Raw genomic sequence first — 21294 nt, 5'->3', positions numbered from 1 at the left:
CTGCCGTCTATGGGGTCACAGAGTCAGACATGACTGAAGTGACTTAGCAGCATATATACTTATCTAGGTTTCCCTGGTGGCTCAGTGGTAAAGAATCCGCCTGCAATGCAGGAGCCACAGGACACTCAGGTTCGATCTCTGGGTCAGGAAGATCCCCTAGAGGAGGGCATAGCAACCTACTCCAGTATTCCTGCCTGGAGAATCTCCTGGACAGAGGAACCTGGCAGGCTACAGTCCATGGGGTCACAAACAGTCAGACCCTACTGAAGCAACTCAGCATGCCCACACGCATACAGAAATAGCCTTGTACTGTCCACTAAGAGGGACAAGAAGTGCTGGTACCACAAAGGGACGAGTCCACCAAGACTTCATTCCTCAAGACACTAGAGGCTTCTTAAAGAAATGATGACTTCCAGGGCTGGGGCAGAGAAAATACAAGGTGATCCTGGACCATACTGTGGCAACAGAAAATTAAAAATCGCTCAAAAAATGAATGGAGACTAAAGATGGTGGCTGCACATTTTGAATGTCCTAAATTATTCACTTAATAAGGTTAATTTTGTTGTGTGAATTTCACCTCAACAAATTTGAAACTGAGGCAATGCTTAAGTCACAGAAGCCAACTCAAAGAGCTCCCAATGGCCACCTCTGGACAATCTAACGATAAAATAATCAATGACTGTTAAGGATTATAACCCATAGGACAAAATACATACTCATGAGTTCACACTCATATAACAAGAAATAAATAAATGAGAGAGAATAGACATCTCTTCCTTTTGGTCAAGTTCCAGTTAATAAACACAGAAGGAGTGATGGAGACAGAAAATCATATTTGGCAGAGAGCACAGTGGTGACTGCTGCAGACAAAACCCATCAATACCTGTTCAGATCTGAGCGAACGTGCGATGAGAAACAGGACGTCTGCTTGGTTTTAAAGACGCTTTCACAAAGTACTTATTAATTACAAGGGAAAACCAGCAACGTCACAGGGGAGAAGCTTGGCAGACTGCACTTTAACCACGTGAGCAGGCTTAAGGGAAGACCTGCGCACTCCAGGCACCCCTTGATGTAAGGCACTAAGGAGAACACAGTGTCACTTCTGTGGTCTTCTCACCAAAAACGCGTTACCTCGGTCTAATCGCGAGGAAGAATCAGACGAGATCCAATTAAGGAACATTCTACCAGGTAACTGACCAAATCACTTCAGAAACACCGAGAACAAAATAAGGAAATTTTCCATGAAGGAGGAGGCTTCTAGGAAGATGACAGCTAAATGCAGTGTGGGGTCCTAGTCAGGATCTCAGAACAGAAGAAGGACATTAATGGGAAAAAACTGGCGAAAGCAAAATGAGCTTTGTAAATTAGACTGTTAGCAGTCTCGTATCAAGGTGAATTTTTTGGCTTAGAAAACTGTACTCTGTGTTTATGTAAGCTGTTCACGTTACAGGGCATAAGGGAACTCTGCATACTACTGTGTAAATTTTTGGAAAATCTAAATTTCAGAATACGAAAGTTTAAAAAACACATTATTCTTTACCTTATTGTTTAATTAATTTTTCTTTTTTAGCTGTCTTCCCTCTCCTCCCAGTCCATGGGTTCACAGAGTCGGAAATGACTGAATGACTAGAACCACCAGCTCTCCTCCCTTACACTACAGCAGGAATATTTCTGATATTCTCACTAAAGTAACCCAAACTTCTAGCCATACCTGATACACAGAAAGCACTCAACAAGCACAATTACACGATTTTGGTGAGCCAGAACCATGAAAGGGCTTCCCTGAGAGCTCAGACGGTAAAGAATCTGCCTGCAATGCAGGAGACCCAGGTTCAATTCCTGGGTTGGGAAGATCCCCTGGAGAAGGAAATGGCAACCCACTCCAGTATTCTTTTTTTTTTAATTGGACTGCAAAGGGTCTTGGTTGCAGTATGTGAGATCTAGTTCCCTGACCAGGAATCAAACCCCAAACCTCTGCACTGAGCATAGAATCTTAGCATTGGACCACCAGGGAAGCCCCCTACTCCAGTATTCTTGCCTGGAGAACTCCATGGACAGAGGAGCCTGGAGGGCCTCCAGTCCATGGGGTGGCAAAGAGCTGGACACAACTGAGAGACTAACACAAAACACACACAGAACCATGAAAAGCATGCTCCAAATCCTAGATTTTCCATTAATTTTCTTTATATTCTATTTGAAAGAAGCTTTGCATAAGCAAGCTTCCAAGCGTCCCTGGTAGCTCAGATGGCGAAGAATCCGCCTGCAATGCAGGAGACCCCGGTTTGACTCCTGGGCTGGGAAGATCCCCTGGAGAAGGGAACAGCTGCCCACTCCAGTATTCTGGCCTGGAGAATTCCATGAACTATATAATCCATGGGGTCACAAAGGGTCAGACACAACTGAGCAACTTTCACTTTGCTCTTCCATAAAGAAAAGCTAAAAAAATCTACAAGCTCTGGTTCACTGTTTTGTGTCCAATGAGAATCACAATTTTAAATAAAATGATATAAAAACACAGACACCAGATACAGCAAACAAGATATGACCTCTGACCCTCTCAGGTTCCAAGGCTCCGCCTTCAGTTCAGTGTGCTGAAAACACTGGGGTCCCCCACAGACCTTCCTCCAGCTAGTGAGGCAGACCCAAGGTTATGGGCCCCTTCTCCTTAACTAGGGCTCAGCTCCTAAAGTGGGGGTGCCACCCAGACAGAAGCTTGTTTTTTGTCCCCACCCCATCTCCAGATCCCTGGCTCAGAAATTCTGCCAGGAGGAAAAGCGGGCCATAAAACAAATAGCTCCTAATTTTTCCCAAGGAAATCAGCTTCATTTGCAGCAGAGCACAGAGCTGTTCAAACTAAGAGCTCTCTGAAAGACAGCGGAGGTTGGGGTGAAGGGAATGGAGAGAAGCATGGATTGAATGAAGAGGCAGCCTGTGCTGCAGGCATTTGTGGCTAGCTGACTAAAGAGAACCAAGGAAAGTAACAAGCTAGGAGGAGCCTTCCTGGGGTCAGAACAAGTATCAGACACTGAACTCAGGAAGTGTCTCCAAGGGAGCCACAGTTGGATTAGTCTGTAGCAGAATGTATGTTCCAGTGCACTGGGATAAACAATTAGCCAGTAACTGGTGTAGTGGTCACGGGAGGAGTCATCCCAGGATGACGGTGGGCACACCCAAATCACGCACCCCCATCCCCAAGGAGGCACCAACAGAGACTTAACCTTGAGGCGGTGAGGAGGACAGATTTCACAGAAATAATCCAGCCAGTCACTAAACAAAGAGACAAGTATTAATAAACAAGCCCTGAGGTGAGGAAGTACCCAGTGTTACTAAAATATGTTACCTAAAAAATGTCCAGTGTCAAAAAAAGAAATTATGATGTGCAAAAATATAGGAAAGTAAGACCCATACACCAGAAAAAAAGCAGGCTGCAGAAACTGCCTGCGAGCACAACTAGATACAGGATCCCAGATAAGTACTTCAAAGCAGGCATTATAACTATACTCAGAGATATAAAAAAAGCCCCACTAATGAAATAAAGGAAGGCATGACAATGTTACATCAAATAAAGAATATTAAGAAACAGCAGTTTTAAGAAAGAACCAAATGAACATTCTGGAGTGGAAAAGGCCAATGACAGAAAGGAAACAGTCACCGGAAGGCTTCAACAGTGGAACCAGCGAAAGAAAGAACCAACAAACCTGAAGACAGATCACCAGACATTATACAAGCTGGAGAAAGAGGGGAAAAAAGAACAGGGCCCCAGACAAACACTGAACACCAGTAAACATACCCTCCTAAATGGAATGGGAATACCAAAAGCAGGGGAAAGGTTGAAAAAAATTCCAAGAAACAAATGACTGAAAAAACAATAACCTACACATCCAGGTTCAGAGGGAAGCCGGCCATCTGACGCCAAGCATGAGACAGCGTCCCACACCCCAGGAAAACCACTACTCCAGGGTCTAGAGAGCCTCTTGCGTGTTGTTCTAGCCAATGATTCTTCAAATGCTCATACACACAAAGATCGATGCCTGCGTAAGGTAGAGTTCCTGGCAAGTTAGGAATATAACCTTTGAAAAAGGCTCTAACACCTTCTTGCTTCAGAAGCTGCTTGCCACAATCAATAATCCCTGAGTACTGTCCACTTTTACCTACAGCCAGTCTGGTCTTTATAACCTGTTCATAGGTCCCAACCTTGAGTGCCGTCTCAGGTTCCATTTTTAAAACATTTACACCATTTCCTCGCCAAAGAGAATGAATTCCTCCTTCTTTTACCATCTGCTTAAACCCATCCAGCAATCTCATTTTCCCTCACTGTAAAACTACGAATCTTTTGAGGGAAGCATATGGACATACAAGCTGCTGCTGATGCTCTGGGAGCAGAATGGGAGGGTTATGTGGGCCAAATAGGTGGTGGGAAGGACAAACAAGCTTCCTCCATTAAGTGCGGTGGCTTGACCTGTGGCCATGTCCACCTGCTACTGAGGCTGCAGCAATCCTGCGTCATGACCTTCAAGCGGCCAAAAGGTGCCGTGCGCACCCTTGCAACGCTGCTGGCTATCCCTCCTACCACCAAGCGCTTCCACCAATTTCCAGAAAGTTTTTCCTGTTCAGTAATGTCATCTGGAATAGCTATGCTAGAACTAGTACGCAAGCTCAAGTATACAACCGAGAGTGCCAGGCTGCGACAGCGCAGGAGCGGCAGAGAGGAGCTATCCTATGCCTTAGGTTGGGGCGGCGGCCAAGAGGAGCAACCCCACGTCCAAGGAGCGGCGGCTTCGTGGGAGGAGGAGGGCCAAGAGGAGCTACTCCACGTTCAAGGTCAGGAGAGGCGACCTTGTCCAAAGTAAGGAGCACTTACTGGAGCGCTTTGCTGGAATAGCCATGAAGAGATTCCCCACGTCCAAGGTAAGAGAAACCCAAGTTAGATGGTAGGTGTTGTGAGAGGGCATCAGAGGGCAGACACACTGAAACCATAATCACAGAAAACTAGCCAATCTGATCACACGGACCACAGCCTTATCTAACTCAATGAAACTAAGCCATGCCCCTGGGGCCACCCAAGACGGACGGGTCATGGTGGAGAGGTCTGACAGAATGTGGTCCACTGGAGGAGGGAATGGCAAACCACTTCAGTATTCTTGCCTTGAGAACCCCATGAACAGTATGAAAAGGCAAAATGATAGGATACTGAAAGAGGAACTCCCCAGGTAGCTAAGTGCCCAATATGCTACTGCAGATCAGTGGAGAAATAACTCCAGAAAGAATGAAGGGATGGAGCCAAAGCAAAAACAGTACCCAGTTGTGGATGTGACTAGTGATAGAAGCAAGATCCGATGCTGTAAAGATCAATGCTGCATAGGAACCTGGAATGTCAGGTCCATGAATCAAGGCAAATTGGAAGTGGTCAAACAGGAGATGACAACAGTGAACGTCCACATTCTAGGATTCAGTGAACTAAAATGGACTGGAATGGGTGAATTTAACTCAGATGACCATTATATCTACTACTGCGGGCAGGAATCCCTCAGAAGAAATGGAGAAGCCATCATGGTCAACAAAAGAGTCCAAAATGCAGTACTTGGATGCAATCTCAAAATGACAGAATGATCTGTTCGTTTCCAAGGCAAAACATTCAATATCATGGTAATACAAGTCTATGCCCCAACCAGTAACGCTGAAGAAGCTGAACAGTTCTATGAGGACCTACAAGACCTTTTAGAACCAACAGCCAAAAAAGATGTCCTTTACATTATAGGGGACTGGAATGCAAAAGTAGGAAGTCAAGAAACACCTGGAGTAACAGGCAAATTTGGCCTTGGAATACAGAATGAAGCAGGGCAAAGACTGATAGAGTTTTGCCAAGAGAATGCACTGGTCATAGCAAACACCCTTTTCCAACAACACAAGGGAAGACTCTACACATGGACATCACCAGATGGTCAATACCAAAATCAGACTGATTATATTCTTTGCAGCCAAAGATGGAGAAGCTCTATACAGTCAGCAAAAACAAGACCAGGAGCTGACTGTGATCAGATCATGAACTCCTTACTGCCAAATTCAGACTTAAACTGAAGAAAGTAGGGAAAACCACTAGACCATTCAGGTATGAACTAAATCAAATTCCTTATGATTATACAGTGCAAGTGAGAAAGAGATTTAAGGGACTAGATATGATAAGACAGAGTGCCTGATGACCTATGGATGGAGGTTCATGACATTGTGCAGGAGACAGGGATCAAGACCATCCCCATGGAAAAGAAATGCAAAAAAGGAAAATGGCTGTCTGAGGAGGCCTTACAAATAGCTGTGAAAAGAAGAGAGGTGGAAAGCAAAGGAGAAAGAAAGATACAAGCATCTGAATGTAGAGTTTCAAAGAATAGCAAGGAGAGATAAGAAAGCCTTCCTCCACGATCAATGCAAAGAAATAGAGGCAAACAACAGAATGGGAAAGACTAGAGATCTCTTCAAGAAAATTAGAGATACCAAGGGAACATTTCATGCAAAGATGGGCTCCAGAAAGGACAGAAATGGTATGGACCTAACAGAAGCAGAAGCTATTAAGAAGAGGTGGCAAGAATACACAGAAGAACTGTACAAAAAAGAGCTTCCCAACCCAGATAATCACGATGGTGTGATTACTCACCTAGAGCCAGACATCCTGCAATGTGAAATCAAGTGGGCCTTAAAAGGCATCACTACGAACAAAGCTAGTGGAGGTGATGGAATTCCAGTTGAACTACTTCAAATCCCAAAAGATGATGCTGTGAAATCTGGAAAACTCAGCAGTGGCCACAGGACTGGAAAAGGTCAGTTTTCATTCCAATCCCAAAGAAAGGCAGTGCCAAAGAATGCTCAGACTACCGCACAATTGCACTCATCTCACATGCTAGTAAAGTAATGCTCAAAATTCTCCAAGCTAGGCTAAACAATATGTGAACCGTGAACTTTCAGATGTTCAAACTGGTTTTAGAAAAGGCAGAGGAACCAGAGATCAAATTGCCAACATCCGCTGGATCGTGGAAAAAGCAAGAGAGTTCCAGAAAAACATCTATTTCTGCTTTAGTGACTATGCCAAAGCCTTTGACTGTGTGGATCACAATGAACTGTGGAAAAGTCTGAAAGAGACAGGAATACAAGACCACCTGATCTGCCTCTTGAGAAATCTATATGCAGGTCAGGAAGCAACAGTTAGAACTGGACCTGGAACAACAGACTGGTTCCAAATAGGAAAAGGAGTACATCAAGGCTGTATATTGTCACCCTGCTTATTTAACTTATATGCAGAGTACATCAGGAGAAATGCTGGGCTGGAAGAAGCACAAGCTGGAATCAAGATTGCCGGGAGAAATATCAATAACCTCAGATATGCAGATGACACCTCCCTTACGGTAGAAAAGTGATAAGGAACTAGAAAGCCTCTAGATAAAAGTGAAAGAGGAGAGTGAAACAGTTGGCTTAAAGCTCAACATTCAAGAAACTAAGATCATGGCATCTGGTCCCATCACTTCATGGGAAATAGATGGGGAAACAGTGGAAACAGTGTCAGACTTTATTTTGGGGGGCTCCAAAATCACTGCAGATGGTGACTACAGCCATGAAATTAAAAGATGCTTACTCTTTGGAAGGAAAGTTATGACCAACCTAGATAGTCTATTCAAAAGCAGAGACATTACTTTGCCAACAAAGGTCCGTTTAGTCAAGGCTATGGTTTTCCAGTGGCCATGTATGGATGTTAAGAGTTGGACTGTGAAGAAAGCCGAGTGCCGAAGAATTGATGCTTTTGAACTGTGGTGTTGGAGAAGACTCTGGAGAGTCCCTTGGACCTCAAGAAGATCCAACCAGTTCATCCTACAAGAGATCCGACCTGGATGTTCTTCGGAAGGACTGATGCTGAAGCTGAAACTCCAGTACTTTGGCCACCTCATGCAAAGAGTTGACTCATTGGAAAAGACTCTGATGCTGGGAGGGATTGGGGTCAGGAGGAGAAGGGGAAGACAGAGGATGAGATGGCTGGATGCCATCACCGACTTGATGGATGTGAGTTTGGACAGGAGTTGTTGATGGACAAGGAGGCCTGGTGCGCTCCGATTCATGGGGTCGCAAAGAGTTGGACACGACTGATCGACTGAACTGAACTGAACACATCTAGGAGGCAAGACCCATAAACAGATACATCATCATAAAAAGGATGAAAGTCAAACACAAGACAATCTTGAAAGCATCAAGAGAAAAATGATTTATCACTTACAAGGGGGACCCCAATAGATTAGAAGCTGACTTCTCAGCCAAAATAACAGAGGCGAGAGGCAGTGGATAACACAAAGTACTAAAAAACAAACACAGACACAGACACACACACACACACACACACACACACACAACCCTGTCAACGAAGATCCCCACATCCAGGAGAGCTGTTTTTTTTAGAAAATGAAAATAAACTTCACAGATTATAAGATAAACAAAAATCGTCAAGAATTCATTGCTAGCAGTCTTGCCTCATAAGAAATACGAAGGGAATTTCACCAGGCTGAAAACGACTGATACGAGTGATTCAAATCCACACTAACAGTCAGCAATTATATAACTGCTGATGCCCATTTTCTCCTTTCCCTCAGCTGATTTATAAACTTCATAAAATGATATGTATATAATGCACTGTTGAATCTGTAATACATGGGAATGTAATAAAGTTGCTAAAAAACAGCAGAAAAAAAGGTAGAGGGAAAAAAAGCTGCTATGTGCTAAGGAAAGAATAACAGGTGGTGTAATAATTAATAATTGTAACAATGTATTCCTGGGTTTATAACATTAACAGATGTAATGCGTGTAACAACAGTGCTACGAAACAAAGGAGAAAAGGAATAGAGCTAAATAGGAGTAACTTTCTATATATTCTATATATTACTATTGTTAACTAGTATAAACTCGAATTTGAATCCAATAAGCTGAACTCTGGAATCATCACTAAAAATACTCAAAAAATAGCGAAAAATGTCACTAACGAAATGAAAGTGCTACATTAGAAAATATTCAATCAATGCGGAAAAAAAAAAAAAGTAAAGCGGGAATACAGAAACAAGACAGACATGAGGCATGAAAACTAAAGAGTGAGATGGCATCTGCACATCAAACTACATCAGTATCATATAAATGTCGATGAATAACCGTCCAGTCTAAAGGCAGACACTATTAGGCTGGATTTTTTAAAAAGCATGATCCAACTATTTGTCATTTACAGTAGACACAACAAATGGTTACGGGGCAACTGGATAGTCACATGCCGAAGAATGGAATGGGTCCTTTCCACCACATAAAGAGCAAAGCATGCAGCGCATGGGGTTGCAAAGAGTCGGACACGACTGAGCAGCTGAACGGAAGAGCACAACAAAACATCGGAGCATCTTCATGATCTTAGATTTGGCAGTGGATTCTCAAATATGGTGCCAAAAGGACAAGCAACAACAACAAAAATAGACTGGACTTCATCAAAATTTAAAACGTTCGCACTTCACAGAACACCATCAAGAATATGAAAAGACAACTCAAGAATGATAGAAAATATTTGTAAATCACATTTCTCACAAGGAACTTGTATCTAGAAAGGACTTTTTCTTTTTCCCCCTTTTAAATACTGAAATATAGCCAATGTACAGTATGCTAGTTCCAGACGTACGACACAGGGATCTGACAATCAAATACATTATTATTTCAGAATAATTATGCAAGTCTATGACACTACCATACAAAACCAGTAGAGTATTATTGACTATTTTCCTTATGCTATGTTACATTCCTGTGACTTAACTGTAAGCTTGTAGCATTGTTGAGTATGTTAGCTGTCTGTCATGTACAGCCTTTATTATACTGAGGTATGTTCCCTCTATGCCCACTCTGTTGAGAGTTTTTAATCATAAATGGATGCTGAACTTTATCAAAATATTTTTCTGTATCTGTTGAGATGATCATATGACTTTTATCCTTAATGTTTCTAATGTGGTCTATCATGTTGATTATGATGTATGAAACTTTTAATGTATTGTTGATTCAGTTTGCTAATAATCTGTTGAGGATTTTTACACCTATGTTCATCCAGGATACTGGCCTATAATTTTGTGTGTGTGATATTTTTGCCTGGTTTGGGTACCAGGGTAGTACTGGCCTCATAGACTGAATTTGAAAATGTTCCTTCCTCTTCAACTTTCTGGAATACTTCGAGAAGTATTTAAATGTTTCTTTAAACGTTTGGTAGAACCCACCTGTGAAGCTACCTGATCCTGGACATTTGTTCTTCTGGAGTTTTTTTTTTTTTAATTACTGATTTAACTTCATTAAGGTAATCAGTTTGGTCAGATTTTCTATTTCTTCCTGATTCAATCTTGGAAGACTGGATGTTTCTAGGAATTTATCCATTATTTCTAGGTTGTGCAATTTGCTAACATACAAATTTTCATAGTAATCTCTTACATTTTATATTTCTGTAGTATCAGTTATAACTTCTCTTTCATTTTTAATTTTATTTGGGCCTTCTTTTATTCTTGAGGAGTCCAGCTCAAGGTTTATTGATTTTGTTTATCTTTTCAAAGGACCAGATCTTAGTTTCTTTCATTCGTATTTGCTGCTGCTTTTTTCATCTCTATTTCATTTACTCCCACTCTGATCTTTATTATTTCCTTACCTGTACTAACTTGGGGCTCTGTTATTCTTTTTCTAGTTCTTTATGTGTAAGGTTAGATTGTTTGAGATTGTTACCGTTTCCCAAGGTAAGCCTGTATTGCTATACACTTCCCTCTTAGAAATGTCTTCTCTGTGTCCCATAAATCTTGGAATGCTGTTTCCATCTTCATTTGTCTCAAGGTATATTTTTATTTCCTGTTCGATATCTTCAATGACCCACTGATTGTTTAGCAGCATATTGTTTAGACTCCACGTATTTTTTTTTCCCAGTAGTTGATTCCTAGTCTCATACTGCAGTGGTCAGAAAAGGTGCTTAATATGATTTAAATCTTCTTAAATTTTCTGAGACTTGCTTTGTGGCCTAGCATATGATCTGTCCTGGAGAATACTGATTATATGCACACTTGAGAAGAATGAGTATTCTGCTCTTTTGGAGTTGAAAGTCCTATATATATTTAATCCATCTGACCTAATGTGCCATTTAATGCCAATGTTTCCTTATTGATTCTCTGTCTGGATGATCTATCCACATTGATTTAAGTGGGGTATTAAAGTTCCCTACTCACTATATTGTTAATTACTCCCTTTATGTCTGTTAATAACCACTTTATGTATTTAGGTGTTCCTATGTTGGGTACCCCATGGACAGAGGAGTCTGGCAGGCCACAGTCCATAGGGTCATAAAGAGTTGGACATGACTGAAATGACTTAGCACACTTTTTTTTAATTCCACTCCCTCATTTTACATTTTTGATCTCATCTTTTATATATTTTTACTTTGTCCACTTCCTAATTATTGTGTCCATATTTTTATTGATAGTTGTATGATTTTACTAGCTTTGTCTTTTAACCTTCATATTAGATATATAGGTGGTTGATCCAATACCCTTACTGTATTTTTGCCTTAGAATAGATAAAGAATTCTTAAAGTTTAAATTTTTAATAAAAAATTTAAATGGGCAAAGAATAGACATTTTTTTCTGAAGAAGATATACAAATGGCTAATAAGTACATAAAAAGATGCTAGATATTATTAGAAATACAAATAAAAACCCCAATGATAAACTACTTCACTACTACTAGGATAGTTCAGTTCAGTTCAGTCGCTCAGTCATGTCCAACTCTTTGTGACTCCATGAATCGCAGCATGCCAGGCCTCCCTGTCCATTGCCAACTCCCGGAGTTCACTCAGACTCATGTCCATCGAGTCAAGTAGAATCCAAAAGCCAGGAAACATGTATCATCAAGAATGTAAAGAAATTGTAACCCTCATATCCTGTTAGAGGAAATGCACAATGGTCCAGCTTCTTTGGGAAAAAAGTCTGGCAGCTCCTCAAGTGATTAAATATAGAGTTTCCACATGACCCAGCAGTTCTACTTCTAGATAAAAAGAAATGAAAATACATGTCCACACAGAAACATGTGCATGAATGTTAGGTATCCCTTAGGACAGGGGTCTAAGATGTCCAGTTTCTGGACTGTGCTTGACCAAAATAGGAAATTCATCAGGAGAACCATCCCCCCTCAACACACACACACGTGTAAGACACGCAATTATTCTCATCCCACCCTCACACCTGCTCACAACTTTCCCACTGTGCTTTCCACATATTTGGAATTCTGTCTCATTTTTTAATGTGAGAGTCCAGTATACCCTGCAGAAACTTGTACCCTGGCCTGAACGCCAGCTTTCCTAGTGGAGTTACTGATATCTTCTCCAAATTATGCCAATCCCATGGACCAGCTCATTTATTCTTTTCAGTGGCAAATGAAGACCTAGGATAAATATGATAGGGAGAACACTGGGATCACTAGCTGAACCCTGGGATAGTCCCGGAACCCTATCTGCCAACCACAATGAATAGCTTACAATTCCAAAGCACAAATACTCACACTCTCTCAGAGCTTCATGAAAGTAAAGGCAGCCCCCTCTACCTGCCATGCCCACTCTCCTGTAATCCGCCTGGTCTCTGCTCTTCCGAGCAGCAGACCAATAGCTAAGAGCATCATCTCTGGAACCAGCTTGACCGAGTTTAAACTCCACTCTTCCACTTAATGTACGACCCTGACAAGTTTCTTACACTCAGCCTTGGTTTCCTCATCTATAGGAAGTGGGTAATCATACCTCCTAGGGTTGTTATGAGGATTAAATGAGACTATGTTATTGTTTCTTAACATATAATATGCACTCTGTTACTGCTCTATCTATCAGATGGTATCACATTTTTTTACTTGCACCTTCCCCTACTGGTTCTTGGGATTTCCAAAGATGCGTAGTTTCTCCTTCCTTTTCATATTTACAGCCTGTAACACAGAGATAGGCATGAGGTAGGTACAGGAAAGGGAGTGATGCATGCATGAAAAATAAGAACTCTGAGTCCAGCAACATCTAGCGATTACGGAAACCACGCTTTCAACATAAAAAGCAGAGCATGTGGTTTATGAGCATACAAGAATTAAACATCTGAAATGAGGCCGGCTCTGGAAAATCCAGGCTGACTGCCAGAACCATCTAGAAAGAATCCAAATGCTCAGCAGTTAGAGTGGTTACATAAACGATGTCATTAAAGCACAGGGGATTTTACAGAAGCACGACAGGAGACCTCTGTTGATACCTGAAAGAGCTCAGACCAAACACCAAGCAGAAAAACAGAGCAGAAAAACACGCGCAGGAGGATTGCAGCCCTGCCCAGAGCGAGAGCCGAAGCAGAGACTGTGTGTGTCTAACGCCACATTCCTTCCCATTCTGGGGACAAAACCTGTACATTCGATCAACATTGATTCCAAAGACAGCCTACCACACACAAAAACAGTGCTTATTAATGGCTTTACCTAAGAAATAAGATAAATGGAATGGAGATTCCAAAAGTGCTAACGCTTTAAGTAAGACACAGTTAAAAGGGTCAAGTTTCTGTTAGTATAATTTTCTGGGTAGATAAGTTCCCTGATAAGAAAAAATTTCATATACTCTTATGATTAACTCTTTCATTTTCTAAGTTGACCGCTAAAGCAAGTCATCTGTTCTGCTCACGTCAGGGCCAAGCAATAGTTTGATTAACTACTCTAAGTTCTTCCTAAGTAAGTCTTCTCCTTTTGGTATGATTAAAAAATGAAATCTGAAATGTATATATTTGTCTGCAAAGAAGAACGATCTTCAGTAAGTGTTTCATTCATTTTCCCCCAAAGAATGCCTTCCAAAATTAGAGCCCAACGCAAAGAAAGAGAAAAACAATATTAAACTTGCTCAAAGCACAGAGTACATTTGCCTGCTTATATCAGCTTATTTCATGAATATATGCACGCTGATACAGATATATACATATCTACACACACACCAGAGAAAAATTAATAGAGAATAAAGTTACCTTCATGCAAGTCAATAATGCCAACAATAGCACCTTTTGATAACCAAGTGATGATTACTACTCTACCCTGACTCTAACAGATCTCCATTCTTCTTGTCATTGTTATATTTCCTAGATTAAGGAAAAGAGGAAAAGAGGAAAAGAGATATGTAAAAAGAAGCGGTAGGAGACTTCCCTGGTGGTCCAGTAGTTAAGAATTCACCTGCCAGAGCAGGGGACTGGGGTTCAACCTCCGGTCTGGGAAGGTCCCGCGTGCTGTGGTACAGCTAAGCCTGCGCACCCACAGCCCACACTCTGCCACAAGCCACTCCAAGGGAAGTCCAGGCACCGCGTCCAGAGGAGCCCCTGCTCCCTGCAACTGGAGAAAGCCCACAGGCTGCAATCTACATGGCTGCAACGAGGGCAGCCATAAACAAACTATTTATTTAAAAGTCTACAGATAATAAAAATAGGGGTAGGAATTTACTGTAAATATTTTCCAAAAAAAGCAAAGAAACGCATTATCCTTCAACACAGTTCCAATCTCTAAACAGATAACCTTCCTTAAAAACACAGTTCACTAGTCTCAACAGAATTAATTTTTAAAATTTCAGATTGGAATTTCTCACCCACTTCAAAAATACTTTTGCCTAAAGAGCAACCTATCAACACATACGGTTTAAATAATTAACTACACAGCACCAAATCATTAGGATAATCTGCATATAAATTTCATGAAGCCACTGTGTCCTTCTAAGTGTTTCATACAACATCCGGTACAAGGAAGCTGATTAAACATTGATGATGTTTAATAATAAAAAATAAAACACCAAAATGAAAGTCTTCATTACTCAACTTGGCTGTCATTTATAATACAAACTGCTGATGAGCATGTTTCTACACGAGCAATTACAAGAAATCAAGAAACAAAGCAAACCCCATTCAAACGAGAAATTTTGTCTCCTCTGTCCAAGAATACTGTTTCAACTGTTTCATTTCGGTGTCAGAAAGAAACTGGCAGGCCGCCAGCAGATAGCTGGAAACATGCAGCCTGTAGGCGCATTCAACTCAGAGCGTTTATGCACCGTTGACAAAGCAAAAAACCAACCACACTCCATGCATGTTTTTTTTGGAGACGTTTTCCTTACCTTTCCCATTTTGCCATGTCGTATACCAAGATAAAGTGAGGAACGAGGTGATAAATGCTAAAACAGTGGCTACAGTTCCATTTCGGAGCCTCATCTCATTTCACCATCACACTGGTTCATATGTCTACGATGATAACCAAGTCCGTTTCTTTTTATCCTGAAGTCAAGCAAGCCCAGTACTCCTGGCTCGGGGCCAACTGAAACAATCAATAGGAGAGGTTCATTTCAGATGCTCAGCAGAACTAGCCTGGCAGCCACACCATCCACAATTACTATTCAGGACTGTCTGCAGGGTCTTCATAGGTGGATGCTTCTTTCTCCCTATTCAAGGGGAAAAGAGAAAGAAAAACTTGCTCAAGGATGCAAAATACAGGTTTCTTCATTTATCAGTCACTGTTACAAACAGATTCTTGGCTGGGCTACACTGTATCTGTAAAGATTACCCCCCACACCCAAATGACTCATGTGATATCCTTGAGTGATACGGTTCTCCTACAGGGGAAAAAAGCTTTCAACTATACTCCCTGCTCATTGGTTCTGTTGTGTCTGTGGAAAGAGAGGCATGGTTACTTATGTAAAGGAAGAAGTGGTGGGGCCCATGAGAACACTAATGATCACACAATGGTTCCCGAGGAACATTCTTCACTCTCTACAATCCTCCTATTGCACAATAATAGTTAATGGTTCAAAATTTTTAAAGAAAACAGACAACTTACAAGAGTCAAAAGCCCCTAGGTCCTAGATCCAGCCCCACCATTACTTGCGTGACTTCAGGCATGTCAATTATCTCGGCTCTGTGGTTTCATCCAGGAACTGAGAAAGCTAACTGTCTCAGCTCCTCCTGTTCTCATAAATAATAAAAAGGTTACAGTGATGACTGCTACTGGTCATCATCATAAGATAAACATAGTTTTTCCAACAATTAACCTACTCCCCAGGTGTAAACTGGAATTATCTTGGCATTTTGAAAACATGGCAATCCAATCAGGATAGCACAGGACCGGGATTAACCAAGCACTGAGCACTGCTTTAATTCAGGAGGCCTGGAGATCACCTCCCATCCAGCAAACCTGTTCAGAAAATGGAATGAGGGGGTCTAGTGGTTGAGAATCTGAGTTAGGGCTTTGATCCCTTGTCTGAGAGGATGCCACGTTCCGCAAAGCAGCTGAGTCAATGCCCCACAACTACTGAGCCCATGCACTCCAAATACTGAAGCCTACGAACCCTGGAGCCCATGCTCCCCAGCAACAGAAGCCACCTCAACAAGAAGCCCGCACACCGCAACTAAAGGGAGTAGCCCCCACCGGCCACAACTAGAGAAAGCCTGCTTGAAGCAACAGAAACCCAGCACAGCCAAAAATAAATAAATCTTTTAGAAAGAAAATAGAATGAAATCATGTCCCTGGAAGTACTTAAGCAGAGTCACCTAGTACAATTCTAGGTTCTCAATAAATGCTAACTGTATTAATAAAAACAAATAAAACCAAAAACCTGCAGCCAGTCACTGGTTTAGGCCTCTCTGCACAGAACTAATTTCATTCCCTCGGGGCATATCAGGCCAGACAACATGTGCATTGATTCCTGGTGGCCCCGGGGGACCACGAGATGCACTTGGCAATCCACTACATGTCACTCCAGTAGGGGGAGTTAATGCAACTCCAAAAAGGCCTGGGAAGCCCGAGGGACAATTCTCTCTGACTAAAGCAGCCATTTGTAGGCAACTCAGAAATTACCATCTCAGCTGGTTTGTAAAACTGACCGTGGCTAGAAACCTCCACTAGTGAGAAAAGATCTGGATTAATAATGATGATGAGACACTACAACTCACTAAGCATTTCCTCACGCGCTCTACATCTTCCCAACTCCTGTGAGGCAGGCACTGCTAGCCCTACCGTACACACAATGAAATGAACCCAGAGAAGGAACCCTAACTTGCATGACTCCAAAGTCCAAGTTCTCATCCCCCCCCCTCCCCCTCTGCCCCTCTGCACCGCAGTCCCGTGAAAAGAAGCTCCAGGGGCACTCCAAGCCTCAGGTTACACTGGAGAATCTTCCCGAGGTGTTATCTTTACCCAACAGTTTAAAGTGTGAATTTAAAAAAAAAAAAAAATTAGACTCTACAACAAATTCGGATCTACTATGGAATAAACTGCAAAATTCACAGGCAACTTCAAAGTTTCAACTTAAAACCTGAATGAATTTCTCACTTCCTGTACCCTGGGCTGGGCCCTCCTCTCCCCTACTCACCCAAGCAGCCTGTGAAGCCTCCTTGACCAGCAGCTCTGTAGTACTGATATAATATTCTAGAGGCACTGAACTTCCTAATACTTCCTCGCTTCCCCTTACTCTCTGCAATCAAGAATTTCCAAAGATACTCTTGTGTTCAAATTATGATTATTTTCTAAAACCAAAGTTATTCACCTAACATATCCATGTCAACAGTCTTCATGGTGAAATCCCAAAATTTCAACTCAATTCCATAAGTACCTAATATACTGTCTTATTAACATATCAATAGGCACTCAAGGGACTTCCCTGGTGGTCCAGTGGCTGCCTCTGTGCTCCCAATGCAGGGGGCCAGGGTTTGATCCCGGTCCGGGAACAAGATCCCACATGCTGTAACTAAGACTCAGCACAGCCAGATAATTTTTTTTTAAGCACTTAATGATTCTGATTATTAAAAAATGAAGGGTTAACTCTGAATTATGTAACTTGGAATTTTAATTTTTTCATGGCATTATATGAAGATGCAAGTAACTTTTTGTTGCTATAGCCCCACCTGAGCCCCACTTTACTTCAAAAAAGATACCGTCCTGATAAGAGATCCAGATTATTAGAATAAACATTCAGTCAGTAATCACAGGAAAGGGGAAGTGAAGAAGTAGAAAATGAAAGATTTTTGAAACACAGTTTTATTAAATACTTATTTGTATGAAAGTCAGCATAAATGGGTAGAGAGACAAGTAAAAGTGTGTGAACTCTATAATGAAAGTAGATTATAGATACAGTATTGGTAACATGAAAAACAGAAGGAATATTAAATATTGGATCCAGAAGTTATTCATATCTGGTTTGAAGAAAATGCAAATAATAAACTCTACCAACAAACAGGACCTGAAATTCAGCAAGACAAATACTAGGGCATTTTACTCAGCATATTGTCATACATTTTTAATCAGAGTTTCCACACTAATAAAGCTTAGTTGCATCATTAAAGAGCAAAACCAGTGATCCCTATGCTCTCAAACCAGGAAAGGTAGTTCATACAGCCAAGAGCCCTCTGGGTTGACTAACTGCCTAAGGCAGAAGTGACCCCTATTTGTTGTCAGCGTCCACGCTCACAAAAATTTCAATCTAACACCTTGACGCTCTCTGAGACTATCACTTAACACATCGGAATCCTTGACAACAAAAAGGCAGTGGCTAAAGTTACTGGTCATCTTCTCCATCCTGACAAAGATGTTTCGAACTTTCAACTCCAGATCTCAGGCTGGAAAAAAATGTTTTATTAACAGTCTTTTCAGGGCTGCAGTCCTATGTTATTATTAGATACATAACCTTTGATTTGAAAGTGTTCTCCGAAATAGTATGATCCACGGCTAAAAATGCTTGACATATGATTTCACTGTCATTCCAGACAGAACAGGGGTGCCTGAAGAAAAGGCACCCTCATGAGTACCATGATGTAAGCCCTGTAACTTTATTCAGCGCGGTTTTGTTAAAATTCATTGGTTTTATATTTATAATAGGATTTCTATTTTTCCTTAATGCAGCTTACATAACTTCATCGTCCTGTACGTTTTCAGATTTACACGATGCGGGCTAAAGAAACCTTTGTTAGGATAACCTGTTAATGACAGTGTTGTTGTTTTTTAACATTCAGAAAAAGAAAAATAAACCATTAAACGCAGATTATTCACTTCTAAATTTAGCTTCTAAATTCAAACGAACGACGTTGCCATTTTCTTTGGCCAGAAGTCGTCCGACAGCAAAAGCACAACAGCAAAATATATGGAGAGGACTGAAAACAGACACTGCGCCTGCTTCTATTTCGCAATCCGGATTGTAAGCAATGAGCGGGATCCAGAGAAGCACTCGCTGCGAGAAATAAAAAGCGGGCGCGCGAGTGGTCTGACTGCCAGCTCATAAAACACGCCTTCCCGCTGTCACCTGGTGGTACCCTCAGTGGAATCACCCGGCCCGACCCGAGGATCCCACTCGCAGCTTCCTCGATAGCGAGGAACTGGAGGCCTGGGGATGGGGGTGCGCTTACAGAGGACCCGCAGGTCTTGACTTTGTAGGAAAATTCGCCAGAACGGTGCACGCCTTGGCAGCAACCCCGGCCCGCCTCGCCCCCGCCCCACCTGCCCCGCGGCCCCGGGACGCCGCCGACTCCGGGACGGGCGTGAGCCCTGGGGCAGTCCCGCGAGCAACTCTGCCTCACCCCCCAAACCCCCACTTTCCTTCACTTTGCCCCAAAGTCAGCGAGCCCCGCCGCGCCACGGAGCGCCGAGAGCGCACCAGGCGCCCGGTCGGCCCCCGAGGGAGCGCGCGGCACCGAGGGGCTGCGGCGGCGGAGCGGGGCTGACGGCGCGCCCAGGACGGCCCGGCCCGCGCCCGCCCCCGAGGCCCAGCCCGCCCGCGCCCCGAGACGGCCCCGCAGCAGCCCGAGGCGCACGAGCTCCGGGCCCGGCCGCGGCGCCCGCGGCTCCGTTACCAGCAGGTGGATCTCCCGCGACCCGGCGCCGCCCCTCCATCCCGCGCCCTCCGCGCAGCCGCCCTGCGCCCCAGCTCGCAGCTGCCCGCACCCGCCGCCGCGAACCCCTCACCCGCCGCCGGCGCTGCCAGTCCTGCCGCGGCCGCCGCCGAGCCGCCACCGAGCCGCCGCCGGGCGCCCCCGCCTCCCCGCGCGGCTCCGCCCCGCCGCCGGGGCGCCGCGGCCCCCGCGCGCGGCCCCGCCCGGGACCCCGCCAGCCATTGGCCGCCTGTGCCGGCCCCCGGGCGCCCCCGCGCGGCCCAGCCGCCGGCCGGAGGCCCGCCCGGTTGTCATTTCAGGGGCGCCGCCTCGCAGCCTGCACCGTTCTCGTGAGATCTCCCCGCTTCACTCACTGTCGCCGCCGGGTCTAGAGCGGCGTCTCCGGCCCGGGCTCTAAGCGCTCGGCGGCGCCGGGCCGCCACATCTGGCTTTAATCCTCTCGGGCGTGTGCGCGGAGGCAGCTCAGGCTGCCAACAAAAGGCCCCGGGGAGCCCCCGGCCTCCGCCTGGCGCGCGACCCGGCCACCCGGGCTGCCGCGGCCTCGGCGCCTTCCCCCAACTGCGGTCCGCAACCCGCCGCACCCCCCTGGGCAGCATTCCCAGTGACCGGTCCCGGGCCAGCTCCCGCCCCAATCCAGCAAGAGCTTCCGAGGCTCCGCGGGTCCAGGCGCCTCACCCACTGTCTCTGGCCCTCGCGACATCCCCACTAATGGGCATTATTATCCTCAGTTTACCGACCAAGAGACCAGGACTAGCTTTAGCAACTAGCAAGAAGATAAATAAACTAGGTTGTTTAAATGCAGATCCTTTGAGTGCTAAAGCTGCTGATTTTCCCACTACACCACGCTCTCCTGTCCCTTTCTCGCAAGCTCCATGTCCTAATCTATCACCATTTCTGTAAAGTTGGACGTTAACTTGAGAACCAGATAGATGATCATCTATTGAGAGGTCTGAGTGGTCTGCCTGTTTTTCTTAGTATCCTTTGGTACTAGGACTTGGGTTAGTAACTGGCTTGAGGGCCAGATTTCCTATAGTCTATGACAAAGACAATACCTAGTAGCAAGCTGGCAAAAATTTCATGACCAGATGTAAGTAATAAAGGCTGAAACCTACTCGGATACAACCTTTGATACATTGATATATCTTGCCTGACATATGTCTTGGGAATGGAAAGCCCAAAGCTTTCTATTTGGTGTACAATGCTCAACGACAGGCAATTTCCATACAGAAGAAAGCAGTGGCATTTAACAAAGCCATGTCCACAAGACTGGCCAAAAGATTAAATTGCCCAGGGAGCTCCCCATTCTATGGGAAGGAAACTGGAGGCCCTGAGAGATTAACAGTACAAATAATAATACAATACA

The 21294-nt window shown here is 43.7% G+C and overlaps 1 protein-coding gene across 8 annotated transcripts in view; it reads right to left on the bottom strand.

The window, feature by feature from the left end:
* The window catches only part of MGAT4A (alpha-1,3-mannosyl-glycoprotein 4-beta-N-acetylglucosaminyltransferase A), a 124808-nt gene extending 104726 nt beyond the window's left edge, over positions 1-20082 (bottom strand). For 4 of the 8 annotated variants that reach the window (XM_060413945.1, XM_015094497.4, XM_060413947.1 and 1 more), the window contains exons 1-2: positions 20005-20082; positions 15176-15496 (exon numbers count right to left, since the gene is read on the bottom strand). In XM_060413945.1, coding sequence (XP_060269928.1) covers positions 15176-15269 — 94 coding nt within the window. In that variant the 5' untranslated portion in view covers positions 15270-15496; positions 20005-20082. Of the gene's footprint in view, positions 1-15175; positions 15497-15891; positions 15972-20004 lie in introns of those variants that run through there. The other 4 variants (XM_060413946.1, XM_060413948.1, XM_060413949.1 and 1 more) reach the window with 2 other exon arrangements.
* Between the last annotated feature and the right edge of the window lie 1212 nt (positions 20083-21294).

Source organism: Ovis aries, chromosome 3 (genome assembly GCF_016772045.2).
Source record: "Ovis aries strain OAR_USU_Benz2616 breed Rambouillet chromosome 3, ARS-UI_Ramb_v3.0, whole genome shotgun sequence".
Lineage (NCBI taxonomy): Eukaryota > Metazoa > Chordata > Mammalia > Artiodactyla > Bovidae > Ovis > Ovis aries.
This window is presented reverse-complemented; position numbering and strand designations above follow the sequence as displayed.